This window comes from Salminus brasiliensis, chromosome 4 (assembly GCF_030463535.1).
Source record: "Salminus brasiliensis chromosome 4, fSalBra1.hap2, whole genome shotgun sequence".
Lineage (NCBI taxonomy): Eukaryota > Metazoa > Chordata > Actinopteri > Characiformes > Bryconidae > Salminus > Salminus brasiliensis.
The window spans coordinates 36,217,919-36,240,299 of NC_132881.1; the positions used below are offsets into that span (position 1 = coordinate 36,217,919).

Sequence of the window (22,381 nt, forward strand, 5' to 3'; positions counted from 1 at the left end):
TGGTGACCTTGAGTTCAGCAGAGCAGCTCATTCTTTTGGCAGGGCTTTTTCGATAGAGATTATACAGCATTATGTACAGCCATCAGCAATGAGTGCGCCTTAAGGTATACTATATGGACAAACATATTGGGACCTCCTTGCATTCAAAGGTTTTATTTAGTAGCTAGCCATGCAGTCTGCCTTTACAAACATTTGTGAAATAATAGGTTGTTCTAAAGCGCTCACTGATGTCAAGCATATTTTATGGGAATATGGACCAGCTCTATATTCATTTCTTTAGATTATAAAGGTTCTTAGTATTTGTGTTGTATGGGACCATATAAACCATTAAATGACATGTTCAGATTCTTGCAAAGCCATGTGTTTTAACAGCAAGTCACATCACAAAAGTCTTTGTTGTTCTCCCCTTTATGCCAGGCATATGAGCTGTCCACTCTAACGGGGACCCAAGTCCTGCTGCTGGTAGCCAGTGAAACAGGCCATGTTTACACCTTTGCTACGCGCAAGCTCCAGCCCATGATCACCAGCGAAACAGGGAAGGCTCTGATTCAGACGTGCCTGAACTCTCCAGACTCCCCTCCTCGCTCCGATCCCTCCACAGACCAACGCATGAGCGCCACAGGCTTTGAGGAGACAGACCTTACCTATCAGGTGTCTGAATCCGAAAGCCTCGGTGAAACCAAGGTGAGTACTTTTTATATTAAACTAAGATCAACTAAGAGCCAAAATATGGTTGGTGCCTTACAAAGCTAATACATAAAAATTTACAAACGAAATTAACAGAGATATTGCTTTAGTTCTTTCCTCTCTATTAGATATTCCACAATCAGGTGAGAGTGATATTATTGAAAAGTAGAAGTGTTCAAAAGCCCCTGCAACTCAATAACTGTTAAAATAACCGCAGAGTAACCTGATGTTAGAGCTGCAAAAGGGGGACAAACTTCATATTATTGCTTATGGATTTATTGCCAATGGATATAGAATGGGATGTCAAAAAAAAACCTACGGTAGGTGTAATGTGTCCCAATACTTTTGTCCATTTTTCATGTTAGTTTTCCATGACATTTGAGGCAAATGTCTGATTTCGGCAAGGCAAGACAAGACCTCCATATTCACCATTTGTGTTGGACACAGATGGAATTTGGCCTCTGCCTTTAACCCGTCTGTGCAGGGAACACACACACACACATACACTAGTGATCAAACATACACAGCGAGCACAACTGCCCGGAGCAGTGGGCAGCCATTGCTGCGGCGCCCAGGGAGCAAAGAGGCAGGCTCAACAGTGGCAGCTTGCCAAGCTTGGGTATCGAACCCACAACCCTGTCATTAATAGCCCAGAGCTGCCTGATGTCAGTTGGTGATCTGTGATCTTCCACTATTTGTTAGCTACATTATCTTTGTAGCCTCAGGGTGGTAATGAAGAGACCAAACATACTTTGGCTTCATTTCGGGTGAATTTTGGGTTAAGTTAGAGTGCTCGTAGGTGAGGCTGTCCCTAGATAAACACAGCCTCTTCAACCAGTCATTCTGGCTGGGTTTTTTATTTGTCTGCAATGAGGATGAATGTGCTTTTTAAGAGGGGGGAAGCTCTTTGATGAGCTGCTTTGGGGGCAGTGAATCCTCCTGGTAAACCCTCTCAACCTGGTCCAAGATCTACTGTATGAAGGCTTATAATCACTGGCACAATTCTCAGCTCTAATGCATTTTATACTTCTAGAGTTTCACCTGCCCACACTCTCCTCAAAACATTCACTGTTGCGTCTCGTTTGATCCAACACAGTTTGAACTTGGGCTGCTGCTTTCTGCTCAGTGATTATCCAAAATGACTCATTTGCAGTTCTTTGCAAGCAGTCCATCTGCATATGCCTGTGTCCTGCATGGTGTTTCATCTCAAACCTTAAACAAGTTACTAAGTGTTGAACTCCTAATGACCTCGACGACTTGCAGCTTGCAGGCCTGTTCCAATTTGCAGTAAATCGTATTTAAAGGTGCCATAGAATGCATTTATTGAGTGTTTTAATTTGTTCCTTGATGTATGGGACTTTGGTCAGGGCGAATAATGCCAAGATTCGTTTTCTTTTTAAAACGGCTGTTAAATCCTGCTATAAGAAACTCGCAGATTTTCCTTTTATGGTTGGCTGGTGGGGTAAAAAGGATGAACTTTGCTCTAATTGACTGGTTTTAGCAGCATGACTGCTCACGCCTGGTCAAACCTAGTTTAGAATAGTATTAGCGCTAATAATTAAAACGTTGCTTTTTTTTTTTTTTCATATTTTGTCATTGTAAATATTCCAGATGCTTACCGGATAGTGTTGTTGTCCTCCCAATGCAGTGAGACGTAACAGGTCATCTGCATCCCAATTGTTCACCTTTAGCTGATACGTTTGCTGCTTTCTCTAACTGTTGGTTTTGCTTCATTGAGGGGTGCTTTCCACAGCTGAACTTCTTTCAACAAGCGGTGCTCACACAAGCTGTGCTTTCCTGGAGGTGTGTCTCCGTGATGTGAGGTTAGCTTTTAGCCTAGCACCCACTAGCTAATCCAGCTAGCGGGGTCTAGCAGTGGTGTATATCCTGGGGAAAGATTTCTGGAAGTGTAAAAAAAACAACCCGTACCTTCCCAAAGTGGCCATTGCTTGCGGCTTTAGGTGTCTAAAGGCTTTCTCTGGTGGTCTGATATCATCGGATTATAATGTTAGATGAAATACTGGAGGAAAAAGGGAATGAATCTGACCCCGATCCTGTAACAGACATAGTCTGAAATGGCACATACGCTCACACTATTATGTCATGATGTTAGCTGTGTATTTCTTTCTTATGGATAATCGAGCGTTTGACTAGTTTTAGCATGATGGCCTTCTTGAGCTCAGTAGTTTTTATAACCAGTAATTTTTATAACTGCTGCATTGATTTTGGACGATACTCAAATATCTATATTAGTGTCCGTATTGGAAAAGAAAAAAGCCACAGTCCTTAAAACATGCATGACTAATTTAGTCTGTGTTTGAACTACCGTATGCATCCAGCCAGCTCCAGCAACACCTTACCCACAGAGCTTTATTCTGAGCTGCAGGTTTGTCCTTACTCTTGACGGACTGACGTTTCTCTTTGAAGCGGAGTTCATGTTTATCCGGCAGATATTGTTGGACATGTCCATGCCGTGTCTCAGGAGCTGTCGGATGGCACGGGTGCCAGGCTTTGCACGCTGAGTCACCTTAGCTCAGACACACTTGAGCACCCACCTCTCATTGATAAAAACTTGATTCTGCCTCCATGCCCTTAAATGGTAGCGTTTCCCTGCTCTCTCTCTTGGCCGGGGCCCCTCACATTCCTTATAAGCTGCAGCTGTCTTTGGAGTCCACTGTTTTCTTTACTCCTTTTTCATATATATATGAAGCGATGGGGAGGATGTATATTTAAAATGAGGCTCAGCACAGTGGTAGTGTTAGTACAGTGAAGGTTTTTATAGTCTATAGATGTTGCCGTCAGGACGTGATCCCAGCCCTCCACTGTTTACAGAGCCCTAGAGTGAGCATGTCCTGCAGGGAGACACTGGTGTCTGCTGTTTATACTCCAACTTGCCACCGAACGGTTAGCAGTGGGGGGATAAGACCTGCTTTCCAGAATGAAGCATTGTACCGAGTCCACTTGGAAATCAGCAAAGAAGTGAAGTCCATAATCTCTTAATGTAAACTCCGGTGTCCTGTTTATGAAGTACGCACCTTCCCATGATCATGGTGAGACTGTGAGTGCATGGACTGTGTCTTAACTATACCTTCTGCAAATTAAACACAGGCATTTCTGAACGATAGGGGTGTAAAACTGTATGGTGATGCATCACTCTGAGGGTAGCAATTCAACTGAATTCAAGTTGATTTTGAAATAGCAGTTGATTAAAAGAGCTTGTTTTATTGTCTACATAATACAAACATATCATATAGCAAAAAAATGTGTCCCCTTTGTGTGTTATATTTCTACACTGAATCTACCAGAAGGATCAAATCAACCAAAACAGAAATCAGAAATCGTTGAGAGATTTACACTCTTTTGATGATTTGCAAAAGACATAACCGAGGTGGGATAATAATCTCCGTTAGATGGAACACTGTCTGTGTTGTGGTCTTTAGCCTGCTAGCTAACTTATGTTAACTTAAGCCTATCTGTCCAGAGCTTGTCACATTTCACCTTTCTGCTACTCCCAACACCAGTCGCCTGACTTCACTCTCAGACACGAGTTTTTATCGTCAATACTCGTTTTAATGTCAGTCAACAGCAGCTGCACTGAGCTGCCTGGTACTCCGTGGGTATGTAGTTGAGCTAGCTAGGCAAAGGCTAGCTTAGCGAGTGGGCTACAAAACCAACACTGCTAGCACCCACCCTCTGTAATACCGTATACCGTGGTACTGTTCTGACAGTGTGGCAGTATATAAGGGGGAATACCGCCCAAACCTAGACATAAATGTTCGTCATACTTGCTGTGTATCCAAAAAACAATTAGTTTCACTTTTTGAAATATTTAAATCTGTACAATAAATGGACCAATAGAAACGCTCCAAAATGACTTGGAGTAAAATCTTTTTATATTGACTTCCATTGGAAGGTAAAAGGTTTTTTTTTTTTTATTTGCCCTTTTGGATATACAAGATTTTTGTGTGACCGCAAATATCTGTATGTTTCAGGAGGTTGAGCACACAAATTATGACCACTGGTGCTCTGTCCGAGGGCCGACGTGCATCAGCCTGTGATTTAAGGTGTAATTACGGCCCAGTGTGGTTTGTTTTCACTTTAGCCCTTATTAAAGTAAATGTCTGTCCTTCTCAATCACCACCTCTCTTAAACATGGCTGTAACCCAGGTGGCCGTTACTCTCTCGCTGTTTGTCTGTGCCTCAGCCTGGCCCATGCCGCTGTTTCCAGTGGGGCAGAATTAGTCATAAATTGCTGTTTTTACTTGGCCAAGTTTTACCATTCCTAACATTGCCAGGCTCTGCACCAGGCCAATTATGTTACTGTGGTCTGTGTAAATAGCTGGTCAGTTTACCTAAACTCACTGTGTTCTCAGGGCAGTCTGCAACTCGAGGTGTGAGATGGTGTGTGTTTTTTTTTTTATTTTTTTTTTTTAGTTTGTTTATGCTAAAAAATCATTGTCTAATTGGTACTGGGTATCTACAGCACATAACAGCTTGTATTGGGTCCACCCCTGTATATTATAATCCATAGATTTTATTGTTTGAGTACAACATACAGGCTGAGTGGTAGTAGCTATGGGTGTAGTGTTGTCCATAACTGCAAAGTTATAAAGTTGTAGAAAGCAGTTAATTCAGAGTTTTTCTAACTTCTAATTGCAATCTCTGCAGCACTGATAACAAAGTTACTCACTCGAAAGACACTTGTAGAAGTGTGGGTGGAGGGTAAGCGTTTTCTCTGAGAAGTACAGAGCTATGTTTGTTCTGTTTGCTCAGTTTGCAGCGTTGCTTTCTGATTGTTTGATGGATGAATTGAAATCACCCTTTTTGCACTGTAATACATCTCCTGGTCCTGCACCCGCTGCTCATTCATCTGCCTTGTGTATTCTGTGGAAACGGCGGCTGTGAGAAAGCATTTGTTTTTCTTTGCCTTTTTTTTTTAACCCCCTTCTCTGTAGTTCCCAGCTGTCTGTTACAAGGCAAGGTGAGGAGAGAGCGAGAGAGAGAAAGGAAGGGGGAAGAGAGCAAGTGACAAGAAAGTGTCACTGAGATAATGGAAAGTCAATTTAGTGAGATATGCAGCCTTATCACAGCACTGGCCCTAAATAGGGTGTCTGGTGAAAGAGAAAGAGCTCAGGAGTGAGAGAGGGAGAGAGAGAGAAGGCGACAAACAATTGCACACTCCTTTTTTGTAATATCAGGAAACAGTGTATGTGTGTGTGCATATGTGTATATATGTGTATGTGTGTGTGTGTGTGTGTGTATATATAAATATACATGTGTGTATTATTTTTAAGCTTAGCTTTCATAACCTAAAAAAGCGGTGAAAAATAAAGTGTGTAGCTATTAATAATTAAAAAATCACTTTTGAAAGTCTAGAAGTCTTAATAATAATTTGTTGGTAAAGAATAATTTGTTGGTCATGACATTGTAGCTACTCTTTACAAAGGAAATGATGAAAACAAGCAGACACTCTCACTGACGAGAACCGAAGATCATGTCAGGTTGAGAGACTGGAGCAGACAGTAAGATTGAGAGTTGGTGACTGACACATTTACAGAAGGTTGGGGGAGGTGGGAGTTGGGGGGGGGGGTGGTAATGTTGAGCAATGTGTCGATGTGCCACATAGAGGAGGGGCCGCAGAGGCCTTATGTTGCAGCGAGCAGTGGGACAGGTCACTACTGATTGGCTGCACCTCTGCGACTTGGGCTGCCTTGCCTTTTTTAGCAGTCCCAAATGGAGCAGTGAATTCCATCTCATTGGCAGGGTGACAGGCGGGAGATGGGAGCCAGCGAGTGGGAGCTGTAGAGAAGGGGGGCGGCTGGGGGGAGGAGAAGGAGGAGGAGGAGGGAGAGCAGAGCGCTGAACTGCACGCCTCTCTTCACTGCACCTCCAGCACCAGCATTTCCATATCAGAAAAGAACAGTTTGCTAACGGCCTTAAATTTACATGACTGATCTGTCCTCAATGAAGATGTTCTTATGAGCACACAGTCTTTAGCTAGCGGCACATTTTTCATGAATGTGGGCACAATCGCAATATCCAGTTATGCTCTTAGGTTATAGTTATAATAACAATAAGCTGTCATTTTACACTCTGTGTCTGTCTACCAACATAACCAGTAGTGTAATGACACACCTTTCAACATGGCAGATACAGTTCTTGCTTTGAGCACTTGGGGTTGGTTATGTTTTGGACTTTCCATCCTGATCAGACAGCTACTGTGCCATGCTTATTATATATTATTTATGCCAGTAAAGTGAAACTGCTTCTCAGCTAAAATACCTAAATAGTTATTCAGTGATGTTGAAATGAAATCATTTTAATATATAGTTTATCACAGTAAACCACATATCATAAAGGAAATGTAGAAACACAGCCAATTTGAATTTTGGTTATAGTTTTAGTTATATTAGCTATAAAGTTAGGTTTAGTGGTATTTTATATATTTATTAAGTTGATTATAGATGTGATAATGTGAGTGAATCCCAACCCAATATAAGCTTCTGGCACACCTTTCAACACATGAATGGTACAGTGGCATTCCTGTGCATCCGTCCTTGCAAATGGCTTCTAGTTCGATGAGATTTTTTACATTTGACATCAGGATGATTACCCTACTGTAGAAGCCATCCTGTTTTTCCTTCAGCTTTTTTTTACAGTGTGATGTTTGCTTACAGAATTGGGACTCACTTAACTGAATAAACTCTTCCCTCTACCAACGAAATCTTTCTTAGGCCACTGGCTGCAGAACATGATTGATTGATGGAGATGTATTATTTTTATAAATTCTGCATCTTTTTCCTCTTAAAGATATCTTCTCTCATTGAGGCTAAAACCTTTTCGTTTGAACTTCATCAGTCCACAGGACTCGTTTCCAAAGTGCATCAGGGCTTTAGATGTTCCTTTGAAAACTTGTGATCCTAAAGTTTGTGGCGAGGACACAGGAGAGATTTTCATTGTAAGGTGTTTTCCTTCACATGTGGAGTTTACATATGCATGTCTATTATCTCTAAAAGAGAAGAAAAAAACAGTCCCAATAGAATTCTCAGTCCTAATATATATGAGCATATGTAAGGCTACCATTACTGGTGAGCAGTAGAGACTGTACGATAAAGCCTCTGTGGCATTGGAGCATGGGTTTGAAGACCCACTTTTTCTGTGGCCATTAGGCTGCTTCTGGTTTAACTAACGCAGCTGGTTCATATTTACAACCCGTCCTGTCCTCTGTCAGGAGCGGCCTGTTGTGCTTTGTGTGTGTTCTCTCTGTTTGGATTGTCTCTGCTTTGGTCATTTGTATTGCTTTGTTACTGGAAGTGGTCCTGGCTTTGTAAAGCGCTCTGTCTGTCTGTCTGTCTGTCTGTCTGTCTGTCTGTCTGTCTGTCTGTCTCTGTGTGTGTGTGTGTGTGTGTGTGTGTGTGTGTGTGTGTGTGTGTGTGTGTGTGTGTGTGTGTGTGTGTGTGTATTTGTGTGTTGTTTCCATTTACAAAGAGATCAGCCCTGTTTGGAGGTGGAGCTGAAGGTATTTTCTTGCATCTGAAGGAAAAAAGATGTTATCCATTAGTCTCTATTGCCCTCTGTCTGTCTGTCTGTCTGTCTTTCGGATTATTAAATGCTAGAAATTTAGAGTATTTATTGATGTTTTGCTGTACTGTTTTAATATAACTACAAAATGTATATTAGGATTGTCATTACCAATACTTGGTGTAGCTTAACAATGCTTGATGGCCAATGATCCCAAAGAACAACTTACAAGGTTACTCATATTACACAGGTGGCCCAATGTAGTGTTGGGAGTCTTGCCCAAGGACTCTTATTGGTGTAGCGCAGCATAGTCACCCAGTACTGGGAATCGAACCCCAGCCTCCAACATGGTGTGGTAACTCAGTGGCAGGTAGTGGTGTTATCTGTTGCGCCACACCAACCACAACAGCACGCTCTGGGATTTGAACCCACAATCCTCAGATCAGAGCGAAAGCGCCTTAGCCCGCTGGACTACTTGGAATTATGTTAGTTATTAGTAGTAAGCAGAATTAATTTGGACTTTTCTTGGAGATTTCATATGTAGTTACATTGTAGAGGTAGGTGATTGAAATGAGTGGCCTACTGGTTGTGTAAGAGCTCACAGCAGTAATTCCGAGCATGGTCGGGCTGCAGGACACATGCTCTGTCCACTCCTCTCAGCTAATCCGCAGTTGTAGACTGGGTTGGGGCTTTGATAGTCACACTCTTTGGAACAAAGCCCTTGGTAGCAAAGAGAGAAGCTCTTGTAGCAAAGAGGAATTCAGTGTGCTGTGAAATTGATAGCCTTCTAGCCTTTGTTTAAGAGTGCTGTTTTGTGCATGTGTAATTTCACTGCGCTTGCTGAAATGACCGCAAGAGTGGTGTCTGCTCCACTGTTTGCAGCAGTACTAGACGATGTCTTTGACCATGTGTGTTGGATTAGAATTAGTTTTGTGGAGAAACATGAGTGTTCACCATGAATGGTCCTGAATCACATAGTAAATGTTCTCTTTATTTAAGACTGTATGTTGAGGGAGCAGACCATACAGTTTTTTTTAAAGGCACGTTATGATCTTTTTCAACCTTATCTCCATCTGTTGCGTCTGTAGTGTACAGTCGATTACCACCGTCAGTTTGGTCATATTTCCCTGTGCTTAAAAAAATAACTGAACCTGTTAACTCTTCACACTTATAGTAGGCAGCTGCTTCAGGGAGAGGCTTAAACTTAACCTGTCTTGCTTGACCTTCTCCATCCCCCAAAATACATCTGTTGTCTGAACAACATCGACAACCAGACTTGTGTTCTTGAACATTTGTTGTGTGTGTGGCGGGGGGAGGGCCTTTTTTCTGTAATTATTCATTTCCTGGTGCTGTGTGTGTGAGTGTAGATCTTGTGTGTCCTGGTGTGATGCTGGGGTAGGGTTTTGAGAGTGTTTGCACAGACATCAGCCTCCAAGTAAAAATCACACATCTCTACCTGTAAGGAAAGTGATGTGCCTGGCCACGTATCATTTCCACTTCAATAGGTCCCACAGTATATGTAGATGTCATTGTGGTGTGTGCTAAGAGTTAAAGGCTCTCGGGGGTTCTCAGGTTTCCTGACAGCTGTCCGGACCCTCAGCTGTTCACACTCGCCCTTTCTCTCTCTCTCTCTCTCTCTCTCTCTCTCTCTCTCTGTCGTTCTCTCTCTTCCTCCCTCTCTTCCTCCCTCCCTTATTCCCACCTGCCCTCCCACTACCCACTGTGTCTGCCTATCACAGCCTGCACCCAAAACTGCCTGCCCTGTCCCTCCGCTCCATGCCTCACTTACTTATAGACACTTGAACGTGTGCACACTCGCCCACATGCACATACACACATGTGGTGCACACTTTGTGTACAGTTATAATATTATAATTAATTTTAATTAAAATTATTTATTATAATAATATTATATCATAGTATTTTTATATTATATTCTTAATGAGCCAGTCATTTATTTACAGTATTGCTGTGTAGTAGTGTTTATGCCCTGTAATTTAGAAATGCAACCTTTTCAGAGTCAGACCGAGTTAGACTAGCCCGTATGGGTTTTATAAGAGAGGTTTATAATCCTTGTCTTATTAGAAGGTTTTGTTGTATATTCTCCATGACCCATATTTCCAGAACATTAATCATTCACACATCACTCTTAAGAGGTGTCAGACTAATGACTGGCAGCGCGTAGGAGTGATGAGAATTAGATGTATTGATAGTGAAAAGGCCTCTCTCATTGACCACACACTACAGGTGGCTGTGTCCGCCCACAGCCATTGTTTAAACAGTAGGTCTGGACTTTGGACTTCTATTCCACAGTCACTATTGGTTCGCTTTCAAAAGCCAGTAACTTTTTTTATTTTTTCTTGAGTTATTTTATTAATTTACATGAACAGAATATTGCCACAGGTCTGTCGTGTGAATGTCTGTGTGATGGAGGGCTACTACAGACTTTAGCTGTATTGCTAGGCTTGCTGGTTATATTATAGCAGTAAGCTGGTTACTGTTTGATCTGCTTAAGGCTGAAAAATAACTTTACATAGCCCAAAAAAGAATTTATAGAAATATAGTTTCAGATACTGATGAGCTAAGTAACAGTGACCAAGTGACGGATATGCTTGCTTATATTTCTCATCATACAGTAAGCTATGTTCCTGTGAACAGATTGGTGGGTTTACTGGAAACGAGGTGTGTGTATGTGTTCTTATCGTTACCTCTCACCCACTCAATCAGTCACATATAAACAGCAGCCCTGCTAGAGGGGATTCAGAGGGTGTAGCGAGCTTCCTTTGACGGGCAGCTCTGAGCTCTGTAGCTTTGTCAGAATGAGATTAAGATCAGTCGTGCAGTAAAAAGTCTTTTGAGCATGCCTAATTTCTATCAGGCATCGCTACGGTGTGTCTTTGCATGAAGTGCGATCTGCTGTATTTGTTGCCACTGGATTTATGTGTAAAATAAAATGTTCTTGTCCTACCAAAAGTGAGGGGCGGTTTCGTTTCAGGGGTCGGTGCATTCAAGCTAGTACTCAAAGTTGAGGAGAAGTCTCTCCTCTCTATGTGCCTCTTTTATGCACAAAGTGAGTCTATGATGAGTTGTATGATTCTAATATGTGTAAAATCATAGCGCTACTACACGTTTAGTAGTAAAATATTCCACTTCCTAGTGGAAAGGTTAGTGGGAAGGTTGTGGCTCACAATTCACACCATATACTTGTTATATGCTTATTAAATAAATGTTCCCATTGCAAATTGTTTATTCTGTTTATTTTGTATGAACATTTAGATTTTTTTTTTTGCCCCATTATAAAGTATATATTTGTGTATTAAATAGGGTCCAATAATGGAGTAGTGTCTGGAGAGGCTTGCTGTGCTTTGTAAGGAATTCATAACCTAAATGCCTATTCATAAAGACTCAAAAGCTGGTTTTAAAGTCCTGTGTGAAAATAGGGTTAACGTAAAACTGTTCAGCTGTTCTTTTAACATTCGTTTTCTCACTTAAATGCACTTACACAGGTGTGAAGGACAGTGAAAATTGCAAAATCGATACATTTCAAGAGAAACATTTTGGCTAGTCTCTTTAATCAATTCTGATGTTTTGCTCAGATTGGATTTGGCTATCTTGAGGGTTCACATTCATGATCTGTATCTGTAATGTGAATGAATCTGTCCCTGAAGCAGCACACATGGGAACTTTTGTCACAAACTACAAATAAGTCATATATTTTAGCTTTTTTCTGCTTGAACTGATTAATTTCCCCAATTATCAAGCAATACTAACTTCTTTATCCTTCCACTGTTGTCACAGCGGTTCCTCTTCTGCATTGTTGTTGTTTGGGCTGTGTGTTTTGGCCCGTGATGATCTGATGACGGCATGAAGCGCATGCGCACAGGCAAAAAGTCACATGAAATCCAGTCTCACTGTTCGCATTCATGTTGCATGCCCACAGAACAAACAGGTATCTGATCTAGGACCACATATTAAAGTGACTCTGATTTGTCACAGGCAAAAATTCACCTATAAGTGAATCTACTTCAGTCTGGTAATGTGAATAAAGCCTTAGACATGTTCGCTGAGAGGAATGGAAAAATATGTGACTTCATGACCATGAATACAAACTGCAAAATAGGACAATTCAGAACCCCCAGAACTGTTATGTAACAGTTGTGTCTTAATTAATTTACGACTCCAAAATGTCCACACACCCAGTAAACTAGCAAAAGCCTTTCGCCAACTGAAGCTGCAATGCAGTCAAACGTCTGGAGAGAAGCACATCACCTCTGTACTGAAATACGGGGAGCTCAAACTCAAGCATGCGATGAAGAGAAAGCTGGGAAATCACATGCTAGGCTTTACGTAGACTAACATCCGCTCCCTTTAAAAGAAACTGGTCTTTTCCGTTCTGAGCCAAAAGAACAGGTCACATACTTGTGTATACACCACTATGTGTACATCTAAGAACACTGTATAAATGCTTTCTGTGACACCTTTTAAATTGAGTCTTTATGCTCTGTCCTGTCTGGTTTCCACAAAGCTCATGCTGATTATAAAGCTGAAATGACTTGAGAGTTCCTTTATAGCTGCACCAGCTGTTGTCATTAGGGTATGATTTGTATCCGTCGGTGGTGTAATTTGATTGTGCTCTGCAGAGATGATGGCGTACTAAGTCTTGTAGCAGCAGTTCTGTATCTTTCTGGTCTTGAGAGGAAAAGATTGCAGACTGTGAACACCTGCGTACCCTGCCTTCCTTCCCCTGCCTCTTCCTCTGGTTGCCCCCACACAGCAAGCTTTCATGCTGTACAGTAATATTAGCAGTATTGCAAGAGAAAGTGCGGTGGTCTCTCGAGGACAAACCTGCTGTCACATGCTTGGCTTCTGAAAAGGACTTGGGAAGCAGCAGATTTAGTGGGAGTATGCGCTCTGCACATCAGAGAAAATCTGCAAAGGTACAGAATGTGCTCAAGTCATCCTATAACCCACCTCCTCAGAATCGCTTCAGCTTCAAGCGCTCTTTTATTGAAGGAAAATGTAAGGAAATTAGGGGACAATTATTTTAACCTCGTATTAAAGTCATGTGGGTAGACAGTCTGCAAGAGAACATCTCATTCTAAAGCACCTTCCTCATCATGGAGAGGGCTGTCAGAGCTGCTGTCATGACAACTAGCAACAATACAAGCCCAGCACTCAGAGGTACACTATGTACATTTTACATCAAACTTGATGCTAATATTGAGCCAAAATGTTTCTCATGGTATGTCTGTGTGGAGATATTGAACAACTAGCAGTAAAATTGTATGACCGGATGAAGGCTGAGAAAAGCCTTTCTTTAGTGGCTCAGGTAACTGTGCACTTCCAGTTTCAGTGTGATGACATGCCCAGTGCTCTTGTGACCAGTGTGATCACCTACTCTCAATTATATCATCACTGATTGTTTTTCTATATCTATCTAGATATTTATGTACTACTATTAGACTAACAACCAGAGTGGGGTAGCTCTTCATTCTGCACACATTGTCATCAAGCTAAAACGGGTGTAACCATGATGTGAAACACGAATACCAATAAAACATCAGCTAATAATGTCCTAACGCGTCTGTGTTTTGACTTAAGTTCATTCTTCATTAGATGTGTTATGTTTGCAGAACTCCAGCCTTCATCTGTCTGTTTTTTGTATTGATTTTTTATGTAACAATCTCAGACAGCCTTATTTTTTTAATCATTACATTGTAGCATCCTGTTGTTAACTGCTGTGTGCATGTGGCCTACTAATGTGGTTGTCAACAGTGTGTGTGCATTCATTTTAATCACATAAGACTTGTGTGAGGGTTCAATCTAGCCTTCTTATCTTGGACTAAGTGCCAGATAACTTTGCCCCAGGATGGCTGAGATATACAGCCTTAGATATATATATATATATTCCACAAGATTTCTGAAATGTTCCATATAACTTTAAGTTTTCCTGTACTACCAAATCACAGAGTTTCTCTAATGGATTCAGATCTGGTGACCTATGAAGGCCACTGAAGAACACTGAGCTCCATTATACTGTTCATGAAACCAGTTTGAGATTATCATGCTGGAAGTAGCCATTAGGAAATGGGTAAATTGTGGCCATAAATGGATGCATGTGGTCAGCAGCAGGCTGGACATGAACATTACCACCTTAATATGCTGAATCGTGTCTAAATTATTTTCTGCATTTCACCGCTGCCACACAATTGGCTAATTAGATCATTGTAGCATATCCAACAAGAACCAAATGTGTTTTAGAGCAATAAAATCATGGTTTTATTATAAAGCATGGATTCTACACACTCCTCTGTTTTACTGTGAAAAGTAAATTCAGCCAATCGATTTCCATTCCGCCAGTGGAATATCCTCTAAGGGTTCTGCGGAAAACTTATCATGACTGATCATTTATTGATTCTTCTTTCCTAGGACACTCTAAAGCCAGCATTCACTGTCGCCAGCCTGCCGGGAAGCACCAGCGCTCAGCCCACGGTGCCCACCACCTCCACCACCATGCAGGTGAGCAGCGGACCCTCCTTCCCCATCACCAACTACCTGGCTCCTGTGTCTGCCAGCAGCAGTAGCGCCGCCATCGCCAACACTAACGGGACCGTGCTAAAGAGCGCAGCCGCCTCTGGGGGTGTGATGCAGCTCCCTGGTGGCTTTACCTTTATGTCAGGTAAGAAAACGTATGCCTGCTGGCATCATCTTTGTCCTACGTCTTTAAGCCAACATGGCTGTCAATGGAAACTTGTCTCGTAAGGGCATAGAAGGGCCTTGTTTCTAAAAATGCTAACTCTGTAGGTGAAAGGAAACAGCATTCTATATTTTGTCTGTATTAATGCAACAATCATTGTATTTCATTGTCATTTTGGGCCTTTTCTGGTAGCCTGTCCATCACCAAGTGTTCACACAATGTAAAAAAAAAAGTAGCTGGTGAGCTTTATATGGTGTTTAAAATTGAAGTTAGAAGAATTTGATATGACAAAGATTATATATTTAAATAGCATTAATCTCTAGGTCAAGTAAGTGTGCAGCTGCCATACTAAGTCTGCAGATATCACAGGATTGCCTGTTTCAAGTGCCCAGTTACCTCAGCCAGATACGTTTAACAAAGCAGCGCTTCTGCAAAGAGGAAACTCTGCTTTAGTGCCTTTGATTGCCATTGTAGGATAAGAATAATTAGCATGACTACACAATAGGCATAGCAGAGAGCTCTGGCAAGCTCTGCCTATAATTAGTTATGAATATTCAATGAAGATTGGCTGGATTGTGCTGGGTTTCATGGGCTCCTAGGCTGGGTGAGGCTGTGAAAGCAGATGTGACCCATCATTAAGACAACAGACAGATTTGTTTAATCTTTCCCAGGTAAAAATTGTATGTATTATAGCGTCAGAAACTGGTCATGTTCAAGTGAAACTAGCAGCATCACTGTAAATACAGTCAATATTCTTTAAGATTATTAAAGATATTTATAGTCATGTGGTCAGAAACAGGAGGTTGCAGTTTGAATGCCTTCCTGTGAGTGCTGATTTCACTGTGTGCTGCTTCCTGTCTCTCGCACTCTTCCACCTGTTTTACACTCTGCACCCTACCAGGTGGCCTAACACACACACACACACACGCACACACTATCATCTAAAAATCAAACGGTTCCGAGATGTTGAATTGCCCCCCAACTTAACAGCTGCTGCAACACCTGATGTTTTTTCTCACCCTTCACTATCTGAACTGGTCTACCCTCTCCTCTTTATCCCATGTCTTTACTTGGCATCCTCCTTTCTCTTTAGTCCCTCAGTGAACCTTTCCTTTTTTTCCATTACACTTTCTGTTTTTAGTCTCTTAAAGCAAAACTGTATGGGGTGTTTTAACCCCTTAAATCTTACAGGTCCATAAGTAGGCTTGACTTTCTCACAGAAGTGTAATTTCCATATTAGTTTCATAATACTGACTAATTAAGTCTTTAAATGAGTAACTGCATGATAAAGGCTTTAATATGGTAATTGACACTAGCATGAATGTAAACGACACTAGCATAGACTTATTAATGTATGAATGAGTGAATGTAAATGACCCACACTTTTTGAAATGTTCCATCTCTTGTTTTCTTTTCCACCACTCATGAACCCCCTTGCTGTGCCCTTGCAGCAGGCACTCCTTTCCCCCCTGGAACCCCCACCATTCCCCTGGGGCAGCTGCAGCAGCACTCTCTGGCTCTGCAGGGCCAGCAGGGCCAGGCCTTGACTGCTGCCACCGCTACAGCCACCCAGACCCCACAAGGCCAGCAGGCTGTGTTTCGCCTTCCTGCTGCTGCAGTCTCTCTCACAGGTCAGAATCTGCATTTGTCCTCATTGTGATGTTTGGTGGAGAGCTGGTTTAACCTTAAAAGTGCCAAAGATTCATGCATTATTAAATATTGTATATGTATGAGTAGTAAGTATGTGACTTTGGTTGCAGTGAGAAATGCCCAAATGCAGTTTAAGAAGACTGTTTACAACCCTGTTATTTTGCCTCGTGCTGATTTTCCTTTATGGTGAAGCAGTGAAAAAAAAGATGCACTCTGCTTTTATTGGCTGGTTTACAGCACTAGCGATGACCACAGCATAGTTTTAGGCACCGTAGCAACAAAACAATTTATTCATAATGAGTCTTACTGGACTTACTGCATGTCTGTCCTCATAGCAGTGTATGGTTAGCAAGCTGAAGAAATTGTAGCCAGGATGGGTATAGCACCCACTTGCTTCCCAAGGTTTGGCTTTCTTATGCCTTCTGATGCATTTGCTTCAGTCTGGTAGTCAGCTGTGGCAGCTTAGTTTGTTTTGACCTCCCCCTCCGAAGACACAGGGTTAATTTTTGTGTAGTAAACAGTTTGCCTGTTGTCCTGTGTAAAACATTGCCATGTCTTTTAGGAGGAGGAATGCCCCAACAGCTCCAAGCCATCCAGGTGCAGCCTAGCACCCAGCCCAACTCTGTCAGCAATGACGGCAGTAGCCCAGAGATCTCCCAGACCAGCACTGCCTCCACAGGTAACCTATACACACAAGCATACACTCATCAGCCGTAAAATTAAAACCACTGACAAGTGAAGTGAATAACATTGGTTATCTGGTTATAATGGCTCCTGTCAAGTGAACAGTCAGTACACATGTCACATCACTCAGGTGACAAATTAGAAGCAGGGAAAATGGGCCAGCATATGAATCTGAGACTGACAGGAGCCTAACTGTGATGGCTAGAGGACTGGGTCAGATTTCTCCAGAACAGCAGGTCTTGTGAGGTGTTACATGTATGCAGTTCTCAGTACCTACCAAAAGTAAACCAAGGAAGGAAAACCAGTGAACTGGCGGCAGGGTCATGTGCTCATTAATATGATCCATGGAGGCCCCACTTCACAACTTACAGGATCTGCTGCTATCATCTTGGTGCCAGATACTAGAAGACACCATCAGAGGTCTTGTGGAGTCTTTGTCTTGATGGGTCAGAGCTTTGGGATCAGCCATCACATTAAAACCACCAGCCTAATATTATGGAGGTCCCCTTCAAGTCACCAAAACAGCTATTTCTGCATATAGCTGTACCATATAGTTTAAACAATCAAACATTCAAAGTTTAGGTGATTGTTGAAGTTTGAGGAATAATTTTGACTTTTTTCTGTGCAACACTGCCACCTAGAGTCAAACAATAATAAGTACAAAAACTTGAATGTATGCCTCCTTCACACTCTTTCTTTATCTCTCTCCCGCTCTCTCTCTGTGCATGTCTCGCATTATCTATCTGTCCATCCAATCTCGTTGCATTTTCATTCTCCCATCTCTCACTTCCTCCTCTTTCTCTCTCTTTAGCCACAGTCAGTCTCCCAGCAACCATTGTCACGTCGTCAGTGCCCACTTCAGTAGCAGGTCACATGATGTACCCCAGCCCCCACACGCTCATGTACGCCTCTGCCCCCACGCTGGCCGATGGCGGCCTGGCTGTGCTGAACGCCTTCTCCCAGGGCGCCTCTGCCATGCAGGTGTCTCATGCGCAGGCCCAAGACACAGGTAAGTGGGTGCACACACATGCAAATGGTTTTAACTACACTATAGGCCCAAATAACACCCATGACACCCATTCTAATGAGTGCGTTCAGCTACTTTAATTTGAACCCACACATGTGTGCAATTGCACACATACAGTGTGTCCAGTCTCTGTATTGCCAATAGAATAGGACTCTCTGGTGGCATCATACCTAATGCCAGCATTGAGCTGTGAAGCAGTGAAACTGTGTTCTCTGGAATGATGGTGATCCATTTAATAATTTTGAGATGATGTGGGGTGGCGATCATCCAACACCCTGACATCACAAATGCTCTTGTTACTTGAATGCAATGAAATACAGCATTGCGTCCCTGAACAGTACAGAAATCTACCCCAACAAAAGATAAACTCCTTTTTTTATATAAAATCCTTATTTTCACAAGAAACATGGAATAAGCAGGTGTCCTAATACTTAAGGCCCAGGCTGTTTTCTGTGTCGGTACATTTGGCACTGTTGTCATGTAGGAATTGTCTTAATGCTTACATAGCAGGGGGTGCATAGCTAAGCTGTGCTATGTGTATTTCACCACATGGTTTTGATGCCATCTGGAGGAGAAGCTTCTCAAAAGCAAGTTGTCAAGTGTTCCACTGTAAATTAATTTCACACTGCAGACGTTCTGTAACTGCCTAAGAACCACTATGGTCTGTGAATAACTGCATTCACTGGATACCTGATGGTGCTCTGCTAAAATGGTAAAAACAAAGAACCTTAACTGTTTTAAATACAGGTTTTAATTAACTAGTGCCCAATCTATTCAAATCTGAAGCTAAGGTTTCACCTTGTGCTGCAGTTACATTCAGGTGCCTGTGACTTCTGTACTGTTTACATTGGAGCAGAAAACTTCCAGAAGCTGGTGAATTAATAAAGCAGCTTTAGCCTCTTGGGAGCGGCTGTGTTTGTTTTCAGTGTCATAAATCACTGGATTCTGGATTTTGTGCCGGAAATGTTCTGCTGAGATCTGAACCATCTGATTGCTTTGTTTGTCATGATCACACAAACTAAAGCATAGAAGATATTTTTAAATGTGGAAACATAAAGCAGGAAAAAGGAACCAGTACAAAAAAGTAACAACTGACAGAAGCTTCTTATTCGTTCTTTTAAATGTGTGCTTGTGTTTCCACAGGTGCTGTTCCTCAGGTGTTCCTCACAGCGCCCCCTGGCACGGTTCAGATCCCTGTTTCAGCAGTGCAGCTACACCCAGTACGGCAAGATCTCCACTTTACAAGTGAAACTTTTAATATTCTCTCTGCAACCAGCATGCCACTGACTCTACTAACACACTGCAGGGAGGAGTCTGGACTTTTCCTTTGCCAGCATTCAAAATGTCGCAGGAGCACTGCATGTACTAGCACTCTGATTTTGGAAGCCCTCCTTTCTTAATATTAAGAAGGCCTTCCAAAGCCAATTAAAGTGGAATCATGTGATTTAGATGTGTAGTGTTTCCTCTACACAGTCCTCAGTGTATCCCCTCCAAGAAAGGAAACATTTGCCCTGATCCGCAGATATTTTAATACCTTTGGATTCCCTCTTAGTCAGCAGTAATGGAAACACACCTGTTTGCACACTTGGACAGCAGAGCTTTGAAGTAACACCACATAGCTCCTTTGTAGCACTCTTAAAAATAAAGGTGCCACAAAGGATTCTTTCAGCGATGCCACAGCAGAACCGTTTTTATTTCCATGAAAAGAACCATGTTTTATTAACCAGATATGCGAGAACCTTTTTTGCCACTTTGCAGAAATGGTCTCTTATAGAGCACTAAATGGTTCTTCTATAGACTCACTCAAAGAACCCTTTGTAGTACCTTTTAAGAGTGTGTACACTTTATCATACTACGGAAGCACTTTTGGTTTTGATCTTGGATTATACATCCAAATGGACATTTGGTGGCATGCTAATGTTGCTGTGAGCCTCAAAATAAAAGACTTTTGATTGGCTGATGGGTTCTCTGTGCTAATCCTGAATTGTTGCTTTACAGATGGTGATTGGTCAACAGTCCAGCGGCAGCAGCAGTAATCTGACAGAGCTTCAGGTGGTCAATCTGGACACCACGCAGAACACCAAGAGTGATTGATGGGTGTCCTTGATTCTGAAAGGTCACCTGGGACTTACGTCACTATTTATTGATGCCTTGTTCCATTTTGAAGCATTTCATCCTTTTACGCCACAGGAGTGTAAGTGATTGTACAGTTTCTACTGTAAATGTGTGTATTGACCTCATAAGGACACTGAATTGAGAAAAAAAAACATAGCCTTCTCAGTTCTGCTGTGTTTGTTGCAATTAATAGGATATAGACTCCAATTCTGACATGCGTTTTTTGCATGTTACGTGTGTGTGTGTGTGTGTGTGTGCGTGTGGACGAGTATTAACTGCATAAAAGGGAAACAGAAAACAGTGTTAGCCAGCTGTTACAGATGCTGCAGCCTCTCACATTGGCCAAAGATACATTACTTTGTTTTGTCAGTATTTCTGTGTGGATGTTGGAATGGGTCTGAATAGGACATGTTGCCTAGGCCTGAGCCATACCGAGGAACAGCAAAACGAGTAAGAGTGATTATTAAGGGGCCGAGGCTTTCAGAAAATCAGATGAGACAGTTGGTAATGTACATATTATTATTATTATTATTATTATATTAGCCAATAGTGCAATGGCATGTACTGTAGTTGTTTTATAAGATCAATCTGTTTTGTTTTGTATTTCGCTTATGGAGGAAAAACAGTTATTTACAAACTATGTAAATTTAGTGTAATATAAATATATATTTTATTGATTTATATATGATCGTGGAGAATAAGTCAAGGCTGTTTCTTTCTCTTTTCCTTTCCTGTAACGTGGCAGTCCACTGCAAATGATCTAGGGTAGAAAGGATAAATCCCCACTCGTATTTTTTAATCTGTCTCTTTGTTTAAAACAGTTCTCATTACCTTTACCGCGTTCCCCAGACACAATATTGCCTGCTTGAGTGCCTGTTAGGCGCAGTACAGTAACTGGCTCAGTTCAGGCTCAATTCAAACACTGTATTCTCATAATTAAGTGCTAACAACACCGGATTATTATGAAGTAGGAAAAAGTCGTGTTGTATCATTGTGCTGATGCAGATTATGAACTGTTTGATGCCACATTAGGACTAGAACGTTTTAAAGGTCTAGTGCACTTTTAACAAAACACTAAAAGCTCTGCTGGCCTTTCGAAACAGACATCAAACTGATGATTCTTTTAGCACATTTTATTTAAAAAAAAAGAAGAAGAATGGAACTTGAACTCTTCACGCTAGTCACTTTTTGTCCAGTTTTGCTGATAAGGGCTCAGTCGACTGTTAATCCGTCTTATCTACTTCGTCATAAAATCGTCACAATGCGGCGCATGTTCAGCATTTAGGTTCACCAGCGACTCCAAGTCTGAGTATTGAACTGAGCTGCTGAAGTGACCATCTGACCCTTTAACAGTGATGGTATGGTACTTACTCAGACACACCGGCATCGTACCTCAGACCAGTGCGGCAGTACAATGAGGGTTTGGACTCCTTAGGCTCATTAGACAGTCAATAGTGGGAGGCTGCTGTTCTCCTTCCGCTGGAGAGCGTCTCATTCTACCAAATGATAAAGTATCTCCATGCTGCAGCTCGACACATGTTGCCCTTAAGCCTTTTTGTATAAAGAGAGAGATTTTCATGCTGTATTTTGGGATGGCATTGTAAACATGTTTATTTATATCAGCAGTGACTTTCAGTTGACGGCTCTCCTCTCGGAGACGTTTCTGTGGCTTCACACACAGTTTGTATTCGGTGCCCAGTTTCGCACTGGTAGCATGAAGTTGCCAAACGCTGTTTCTCTACGCTCTGGTTTCTCCTGTAGGAAATGTGAAGTCCTTCACTGAACTTGTTTGTTTGATATTTTTAGGGGTTTGTTTTATAGTTATTATAAAATGGTGTGAGAAACAGAACGAACACTGGTTCTTTTGTTGTGAGACTTTTGACTTTGCGTGAGCTTTTGTGAGCTTTCATTTGTATTATTTTCCTTTGTCTTTGGGGATCTTCATGTAACAACAAATGTACAGAACATTTTGTAATAAAAAATGATATTCTGCAAATACA

General features: G+C 41.8%; 1 protein-coding gene across 2 annotated transcripts in view; it reads left to right on the forward strand.

Moving 5' to 3' along the window:
* Window positions 1-22,381, forward strand: part of srfb (serum response factor b) — a 31,482-nt gene extending 9,101 nt beyond the window's left edge. The window contains exons 2-8 of one of the 2 annotated variants that reach the window (XM_072678258.1): window positions 418-684; window positions 14,638-14,887; window positions 16,357-16,536; window positions 17,118-17,234; window positions 18,051-18,248; window positions 19,410-19,511; window positions 20,265-22,381. In XM_072678258.1, the coding sequence (XP_072534359.1) occupies window positions 418-684; window positions 14,638-14,887; window positions 16,357-16,536; window positions 17,118-17,234; window positions 18,051-18,248; window positions 19,410-19,511; window positions 20,265-20,302 (1,152 nt within the window). In that variant the 3' untranslated portion in view covers window positions 20,303-22,381. The remainder of the gene's footprint in view (window positions 1-417; window positions 685-14,637; window positions 14,888-16,356; window positions 16,537-17,117; window positions 17,235-18,050; window positions 18,249-19,409; window positions 19,512-20,264) is intronic. The other variant, XM_072678256.1, reaches the window with a different exon arrangement.